Consider the following 9,408-nt stretch of genomic DNA (forward strand, 5'->3'; position numbering starts at 1 on the left):
ATCTACTTGGGAAATGGAAACCAGAGCTATATATCATAATCAAGCTATAGAGGTACAAAATTTTATGCAGTATCCTTTTGCTTTCTTCTCAACATCTTTCCTGATGATATTCACTGTACTGTTGTCTTTCAGCTATTGCTGTCCACAAATCAGATAATTTCTGAGAACTGTTACTGATGTCCCTAGGGTCTCTTCTCCTGAGGTGTACATATTACACTCCCTAAAGCTGTATGGCATAACATTCCGTGGTTCATGTCTAAATCGACTGATCCAATTTTTATATTTTAGCTTTGATGGATGTCATAGAACCATATAAAGGTTTGAGTTGAAAGGGACCTTTAAGATCACGTAGTTCCAACCTCCTGCTATAGGCAGGAACACTTCCCTCTAAACCGGGTTGCTCACAGCCCCAACCAGCCTGGCCTTGAATGCTTCCAGGGAGGGGGCATCCACAGCCTCTGTGGGCAACCCGTTCCAGTGTCTCACCACCCTCACAGTAAGGAATTTCTTCTTACTAGCTAGTCTAAATCTACTCTCTTCCAGTTTAAAGTCATTTCCCCTCATGCTGTTAACTACATACCCTTCTATAAAGTCCCTCTCCAGCTTTCCTGTAGGTACAGGAAGACTGCTACAAGGTCTCCTTAGAGCCTTCTCCAGGCTGAAGAACCCCAACTCTCTCAGCCTCTCTTTGTACAGGAGGTGCTCTGAACCTCTGATCATCTTTGTGGCCCTTGATAAACTTCAGATTTCCTGCTTGGTATTTTTGGTACACTACATTCCTGTCTGTGCTGTAACTGTAGATTTCATGTGCATTTTGAAGCATAAAAGGCAGAGAAAAAATGGATAAAGATAACACCAGCTTCAGGGCTGCAAAATGACCAAGGTCCACCAAAACCTGGTGGAATGATTCCCGTGACTGGAGTATGGCTATCAACAGCTACAAACTGATCAGAAGGGACAGGCAAGGAAAGAGGGTAGGGAGTGTTGTAATCTACATTGGGAAAGGAATACAGTGTGAAGTTCTCTAAAGAACAGTCATGAGCAAATCGAAAAAATACGGGTGACAGAGACTGAGGCAGCAGAGGCATCCTTGTGATCGGTGTCTCCTACAGGCCACCAGACTAGTCAGAGCCTGTTGATGAGACCTTCTACCTCCAGCCTACAGGAGGCATCCTGATCGCAATGGCTTGTCCTGCTGGGGGACTTCAACCAGCAAGACATCAGCTGGAAAAGTAGCATGGAGAGCTGTAGGCAATCCAGGAGGCTCCTGGAATGGACTGAGGATAACTTCCTGAGCCAGGTAATTGACGGTCCCACCAGGGGGGATGCAGTACTGGACCTGCTGCTTGCCAATGCAAATGGACTGATCGGTGACGTCAGGATTGTAAGTTGCCTGGGCTGTAGTGACCATGCTATGGTTGAGTTCATGCTCCAGAGGGATATGAAATTGGCAAAGAGTAAAATCAGGGTGCTAAATTTTAGGAAAATGAAATTAGTCCTAAATTGTCCTCATGGGTAAGGGTGCAGAGCAGAGCTGGCAGACTTTTAAGGAAGTTTTCCTCAGGGCACAAGAGCTCTCCATTCCCAAGTATAGCAAGTCAGGAAAGGAAGGGAAGAGACTGGCATGGCTGAACTGGGAGTTGCTGGTCAAACTGAAGAGCAAGACGAAATTGCAGTGGCAATGAAAACAGGGACAGGTACCCTGGGAAGAGTATAAGGAAGCTGCTAGGCTGTGTAGGGATGAGGTCAGGAAAGCCAAAGCCAAGTTTGAACTAAACTTGGCTAGGGATGCCAAAAAGAACAAGAAGGGCTTCTGCAGGTCCCTCAGCCAAAAAACAAAAGTCCAGGAGGGCTTACTCCCCCATAATGAGTGACACAGGCAAGCTGCTAACAACAGACAAGGAGAAGGCTGTGCTGAGACTTGTCCTGGAATACTGTGTTCAGTTGTAGAGTCCTCCATAGAGGAGATATGTAGAAGTGTGTCCAGAGGAGGGCCACAAAAATGATCCGTGAGATGGAACACTTCAGCTATTTGGACAGGGTGAGAACAGCTTGGGCTCTTCAGCCTGGAGAAGACTCCACGGAGACCTGATAGCAACTCTTCAATATCTACAGGTAGCTATAAGAAGGCAACAGACTCTTTAGCAAGGTTAGTTGTGATGGCACAAAGGGAAATTATTTCAGACTAAGACAGGGGAGAGTTAGATCTGATATAAGAAAGTATGTTTACACAATTAAGGTGCTGAGGCATTGGAGCAGGATTCCCAAAGAGGTGGTGGAAGTTCTGTCCTTGGAGACGTTCCAGGTCAGACTGGACAGGGCTCTGAACGACTTGATGTAGCTGTAGGTGTCCCCTTTTCATTGCAGGGAGTTGGACTAGATGACCTTTAAGGGTCCCTTCCAACTAAAAAGATTCTATGATTCTGTATATAAATAGCTTGTGAGTGTCTTCCAAGGCTTTCTCTGCAATCTTCCGGCTTTAAGTAACAATAACTACATGGATTAAGTCTTCTTCAGCAGTATAAGGCTCAACAGCAGATGTTGATCCCTTTTATGTTTCAAAGGAAAATGTTCTGTGATTCACAGAAAATTTATGATTAAAAATGATATGAGAAACCATTTGTCATTATGAACCATAATGAACATGTGTGCAGATTTACTGAAAAGACACTGTGCATTCTTCTCCCAGAAAAAGGAGAAAATATTTCCTTTGGTTACAAAAAAAAAAAAAAAAAGAGTATAAATCAAACAAAGACAAACCTACCTACTGAGGATGGATGGGAGAGACCCCACTGGAAGAGGGAACACTGGGGAAGAGCAAGGAGCAGCAGTATGGAAATCATTGCTTTGCTGGACTTGTCAGGGCCAACAAGCGGTTTGCGGGCTCTCAAAAGTGAGAGCACAGCACAGAGCCCGCAATTCAGTCCTTCCTGGTGAGAGGCAGAGGCTTCGTGTGGCCCTGCACAGGACCAGGTCTCGGTGTTGGGGCGGGCCGGCCATGGCCCCGCTGTGCCACACCCCACTGTCCCTACATCACAAACGTTGCCATAGCAGCCAGCTGGTGACATGGCAACTACATCACAAAGGGGACAACCCCAAGTTCTGGGCAGAGCGAGGCTGGGTGCCACTTTGCCTGTGAGTTGCCTGGAGAGAGGAGCTTGACTGCTTGGCTCTCTTTGCACATCACAGACATGGCTGATTTCTGGGGAATTAGCTTTTTCCTCAGCCTGGAGGATGACGATATCTTCTATCCCATCCTTGGGATCATGCTGATCATATCATTATTTGTATGCATTATGGCCTTGGGGAAGTGGAAGGTAGGAGTCAGGGCTGGTGCTGAGCCAGGCGCTGCAACACAGGGAGGGAGGTCAGTGGGGTCAGGGCCATCCGCAGGGCTGGGCTGGGGGCCCTGCCTGGGAGGAGAGGCCGTGTCCCAGCGGGGCCTGGCCAGGCTCGGCCAGGAGTCCCGGGGCAGGCATGGGCCTGGGCCTGGCTGTGCCCTGGGTTGGAGGATGCTGCTGAGGCTGCTGGGGATGCTCCCCTCTGACTTGCTGCTTTCTTTGCCCATATAGTGTGGGAGGACAAGGAGGTACAGCTGCAGTGGCAACACAGAGAATCGCAGAGGTGAGCAGCATGGGCAAACACAGGTGCCCTACAAAGACACCCCCCTGCCCCACATGTCCATGGCTCCATCAGGAAGGGTCTCTCTATCTGTTCACTCTCTGTCTCTTCTACCAACAGCTGCAGACCTCCACAGTGCTTCACAGTCCTCAAGGACACAGTAAGTAGTTAACTCCCTGGAGCATGACAGCTCCCTCTGGTCATCTACCAAGGGAGGTCCCGCTAATGCTGCTCTCTGTCATTCTGCAGCAGTTCCCTGATATTGGAGAGGGAAGATACACAAGAAAGACTCTGGAAGCTGGAAAGGAGACTTGAGGAATTTCACAGATACTTGGAAATGTGAGACCACAGAAAGGATGGTAGTGGAGATGGGCTTGGGTTGGGGATGGAGATGGGGATAGGGCAGGGAGCACTGACAAGGGAAAATGATGAGGGCAAGGCATGGCAAAATTCACAAACCTAAAGTGCAAGCGGCAATGCCATTGCAGAAGTAATGGATTTACCATCCGGGCACAGCAGAGCCTGACAGTGCTGCCAACTCCTCCTGAGCTTCTGATCGCAGCAGGTGTGGGGGGACCTCAGGCACACACAGGGTTGGTCTCCACCACAGTAACACAGCTTGTCAGCTCCTTTCAGGCAGAACAGTCATGAGGCGCTCAGAAGTCCTTGATCAAAGCATGCTATTATCCCCTTCTACCACAGGTCAGTGATGGAGGCGTTAGAGGACACCAATGACCCACTCACTTCCGATAAAGCAGTGGATACCAGATTAACACCAGAGATGTCTCTGTCCTCTCGGAGTGACAACTCCCTCACTTCCATCATGGCGGCGGAAAAGTGGTGCTCTTCCAACATGGCAGAGGGAGCCCGCAGTCCCTCAAAGGCCTCCCTGTCCTCTAGGAGCGATAAGTCCCTCACTCCCGTCAAGGCAGTGGGAGCTGGGTGCTCTTCAAGGGACTCTCTGTCCTCCTGGAGTGACAGCTCCCTTGCTGCCTTTGTGGCAATAGAACCTGACTGCTCTTTGAGAGCCTCTCTGCCCCCTTCCAGGAAAAGCTCCTGCACTTCTTCCAAAGCAGATGAAGGCAGCTGCATTTCACAGCTGACCCTCAGCACTCCTCTGCATGGATCAGATTCGAGTCATGCTGCCCTGCTTGACCTCATGCTTTCTGATGCTCTTGAGCCTCAAGAAGTCCAGGAGACCTTGGACTGTGTTGTCCCAGAAGGGAAACCAGAGGAGGAAGCGGGCCTGGCAATACATGGAGAAGGGACTTTGCAGGAAAAGTCTGCTCCTCAGATGCCTCAGCAACTATCAGAGCCCCATGTGGAGGTGGAGCCCAGGGTGTGGAAGCCGTTGTTCCTGGATGAGGCTGTGAAAAGGCAGCTGGAGAGGCACATGATAAAAATACAGATACAGCGGTGCTTTGGGCTACCAGAGAAGGTTCTGGCCTCCTACAAGAAGGCCTCAGAGACCATCCCGGAGCTACAAGACTTCCTTCCTCCTCCACAGTGGCACACTGCACTGCCCTACCACTCGCCCTTCCATTGCTGGGACAGGCAAGTTCGCACCAGGAAGATGGCAGTGCGGCCCTGTAGGCCACAGCAAAAGTCCACAGCCCCTGTGAAAACAAGCACGCGAGGAACACAGACACCTGTCTGCTCTGTGCCAGCAGCTTTCATGACAGTGGCAAAAGAGGTGCCTCGTGAAGATCTGGAGAGATCCCAGCAGAAAAGGATATGTAGGGGAACAGCAAGAAGTAGCAGCTCAGCCAGGAAGAAGACCCAGCCCGGCAGTTGCACAAAGGAGCAGGGCCCTTTGGCACAAGGGGGTGATCCCGGTCCCTCCTTTTCCATCCAGGAAGAGCAGACAGTGCCACAGAGCAAGGGAGCTCCTCAGGAAAAGGAAGAGCAGGACAATGAGAACGCCACCATGCCCAGCGGGGGCAACATGGGGATCCAGGAGCTGTCACAAGGCAGGACAGCTCCTTCAGGAAATAATTCCCCACAGATAGAAGACATTTTCAGTAAGGACACTCCCAGAGCTGTGCCACAACCTCTGAACCCTGCAGAGACCAGCCAGGAAGAAAGACCCAGCCTGGAAGAGATATTCAAAGCACTTATAGACTTCTACAGGGTCAGCACAATGACTGAAAACCAGCAGAACCAGCTGCTGGCTTCCTGGCTGGAGCAGTCCGGGGACGATGTTGGGCACTCAAGGTCAGAGCCAGCAGCAGAGAGTCCCACTGCCACACTCTACAGAGCAGAGAACGAAATGCAGAAGAGAAAGGGACTCGAGCAGTATGGAGTCAGGGCCAGGAGGCTCTGCCCCAAGTGCAGCAAAGCCACCTGTGTGGATGGGAGTGAAGACACCTGGACTTCAGCTTCAGTTGCAACTGCAGCGCCAGGCACAGGAGGAGACGAGGCAGTGGGAAAGAAGCATCTATCTGGGGAAGGGGCCAAAAGGGAGCAAGGTCAGAATCAAATTGCTGATGCTGCCCAGCAGCCAGAGGGGCGCCGTGTCTACCGCTACCTGATAACAATCAGTACAGTCAAGCACAGGACGCTTCTGTTCCAGCAGGCCCCTACCAGGACCCCGCTGTCACAAACACAGTGGCTGCCCAAATGTGAATCAGAAACAGACAGGAGCCCAGCACCATCTTTGCCAAGCTGCTGCTATGGTTGTCTCACCCCTATCCTCCTTTCCCTACAGAGGGCATGGGCCAAGCTCCTAAGTGCAGGGAAAGCCCTATGTTCCAAGATAAGGAAGAAGTGAAGTAGGAGCCCCAAGAAAGAGGACCAGCCATGGACAGCCCAGTCTCACCTTGGGATAAGGGCATAGCTCAAGACTCCTGGGGAAAGGCTGCAACCATCTCAGGAGGCAATAGGGAAGAACTTCATGTATTTGGGGCTGAGACCTTCTTAATGGGAGTGACAGACAACATCAAGACTTGGTGCCAGGCAAGCATGGAGACAGCAAGGGACTGAATGACAGTGGGAGGAGTCCTGGGCACCTGTGGACGCCGGCTCCTGCTGATCATGGTGAGTCAGTCCATGTGCTGCTACTTGGAAGTTCAAACAGCAGCTACACCCTATTTGACTCATGTCCAGTCCCAGCCCAGTGTGACTTTCCTCTTCCCTTTACTCATTTCCAGGGGTAGCACCAGCCTTTGAGGGACATGGACCCAACGAGCAACAGATCCCTGCCAGGACCACCAAGGAACAGGAGCTCTCCCAATAATAAATACATAAACATCACTTAAATACATAAACATCACTTAAAATATGCTCACTGATGTCTCGTCTTTCCTGCCGAGGACCACAGTTGCCTACTCACTGCTCATACCTCCTAGCAGGGGCAAGGTGGGCAGCTCTGCTGGTGCCTTTTGGAGGAGAGAAGAAAGAGGACTAGGTTGGCACTCCAGGTACTTGAGAGCAGGGATGTGGGGCCTGCCTTCCACATGAGGCTTGTAGAGGCAGCGAGAACTGCCCAGCTTGCTGGGGGCCTTTGCACAGTACTTCTGGTTTAGAAATACTTCTGGTGTGAGAGCAGAGTGAGTCCTTCAGGACCAGTGGCAGGGAGAAATGAGGGTGGGAGTCAGCCATGAGACAGAGAAGGCAGAGGCAGCCATGCCGTTATTTTGCCTGCAGTAAGTTGGGCGGAGACCCTTGGAATAGCAGACAGAGGCCTCTGTGGGCACTACCTCTCTTTTTTGCTGTGGGATGGGATGTATGTATCTCGTCTAGAACCCCTTCCTCTCCCTTTCAAGGGTGTTAAGAGTTGTGCCAATGTGGTAACCTGAGGGCCCCGGGAGGGTGGCAGGATCTGAGTTTTGAGCTCTGGGGCTCGTGAGGAGCTCTACCTGCCCAATTACGTCCTAGGATGAGAAGAAAGGGTCAAGGAGGAGGAGATGAACAGAATCCCTAAGTAGGCAGGGCAGTGACGGCCCTTGCAGGTCTTATTCTTTTCAGTACTCATAGAATGGCCTGGGTTGAAAAGGACCACAAGGATTATCTAGTTTCAACCCCCTGCTACGCGCAGCTTCGCCAACCACCAGACCAGGCTGCCCAGAGCCACATCCAGCCTGGCCTTGAATGCCTCCAGGGATGGAGCATCCACAACCTGTTTTGGCATCAGTGGGACGGATTCCCCTCCCCTAATCCTTATCTAGAGGTTCAGGGTCCTTGATGACATGGGAAGCCTAACCACCAGTGAAGACTGAGGCAAAGCACTCATTGAGTACCTCAGCCTTTTCTATGTCTGAGGAAGCCAGCTCTCCATTACCTTTTATCAGAGGAGGAACATGCTGCTTGGCCTGTCTGCTCTTGCCTATGTACCTGTAGAACCCCTTCTTGTTATCTCTCAGTTGCCTTGCCAAGTTCAGCTCCATGTGTGTCTTAGCTTTCCTAATCCTCTCTACACACCCCAACAACAGCCCTGTACTCCTCCCAGGCTACACAACCCTGCTTCCACTTCCTGTACATTTCCCTCTTTTCTCCCAGTTTAAGCTGCAGGTCCTTGCTCAGCCGCGCTGTTCACCTGCCTTCCCTTCTCGACTTCTTCTGCTGGGGGATGGAGAGCCTTTGCACCCTCAGAAGGGAGTCCTTAAAGAACTGCCAGTTCTGTTCTGTATCCATGCTCTTAACGACAGATTCCCAAGGGGTGCCATCCAGCAACTCCTTGAGCCGCCACAAGTTTGCTCTCCTGAAGCTCAGGGTCCTGACTCTGCTTTTTGCCAGGCCTGCACACTTCAAGATCACAACCTGCACCAGGGCACGGTCACTACAGCTCAGCCTGCTATCCACTCTTAACCTCTCCAGTGCTCTCTTCTGTGGAGACCGTGGCTGCACCTGGGCGTGTCCAGAGAGCAACGTCCGGTTAAGTGACCCGTTAAGTGTTAAGCGTCCTCGTAAACGTGCAAGCTGCCGTCCCCTGCCCTCTCAGCTCGCCTTGCCTGCACCAACCGCGGCAAAAGCCGCCGTACCCGCCCTCTGGGCTCTGTTTCCATTCGCACAGGGAGGCGGTGCCGCCGACACTCCTGGCTCCGCCCGCGCGCGTCAGAGCCGCCGCGCCGCCGGGGGCAGAGGAGGATGCCTCGCTCTCCCTCAGGTCATTGCCCACAAATCCCTGGGCCGTGGGTGCTGAGGGAGCTGGCAGAAGTGACTGCCAGGCTGCCCTTGATAATGTTGCAAGGATCTTAGGGAATGGGAGATGTGCCTGAGGACTGGAGGATAGCCAGTGTCGCTGCAGTCTTCAGAAAGGGCAAGAAGGAGGACCCGCGCAACAGCAGGCCAGTCAGCCTCACCTCTGTCCCCAGAAAGGTGATGGAGCAGCTTGTTCTGGATGTCATCTCCAAGCAATAGGAGGGAAAGAAGGTTATCAGGAGTAGCCAGCATTTCTCTTTTCACCAAGAGAAAGTCATGCTCTACAACCTGGTAGCCTCCTGTGATGTCATCACTGGCTGGGTAGATGAGGGGAGAGCAGTGGCTGTTGTGTACCCCAATGTCAGCAAGTCATTTGACACTGTCTCCCCTAGCATCCTTGTAAAGAAACTAAATGTGGGATAGTGAGCAGACAGTAAGGTCGATAGAGAACTGACTGGTAGAGCTGACTGGTAGAGCTCAGAGGGTCGTGATTGAAATCGTGGCTGTTGGGCAAAGTCCCCGGGGACTGGAGAAAAGGAAATGGAGGAAGAAGGACCTGGGGAACTGCATGCCGGTGGGCCTCACTTCTGTGTCTGGGAAGATCACGGAAGAGATCCTCATGGGAGATGCGTTAAAGCACATGAGGGA

General features: G+C 51.7%; 1 protein-coding gene across 1 annotated transcript; it reads left to right on the plus strand.

Annotated features, from left to right (window-relative positions):
- Window positions 1-498: 498 nt before the first annotated feature.
- On the plus strand, window positions 499-7,342 carry LOC109366306. The gene is made up of 6 exons (XM_019613289.2): window positions 499-3,317; window positions 3,573-3,624; window positions 3,742-3,781; window positions 3,871-3,960; window positions 4,324-6,657; window positions 6,771-7,342. The coding sequence occupies exons 1-5, from the start codon at window positions 3,192-3,194 to the stop codon at window positions 6,389-6,391; spliced, it is 2,376 nt and encodes a 791-aa protein (XP_019468834.1). The 5' UTR covers window positions 499-3,191; the 3' UTR covers window positions 6,392-6,657; window positions 6,771-7,342.
- Window positions 7,343-9,408: the final 2,066 nt, after the last annotated feature.

The sequence above is a fragment of the Meleagris gallopavo genome, chromosome 2 (assembly GCF_000146605.3).
Source record: "Meleagris gallopavo isolate NT-WF06-2002-E0010 breed Aviagen turkey brand Nicholas breeding stock chromosome 2, Turkey_5.1, whole genome shotgun sequence".
Taxonomy (NCBI): Eukaryota; Metazoa; Chordata; class Aves; order Galliformes; family Phasianidae; genus Meleagris; species Meleagris gallopavo.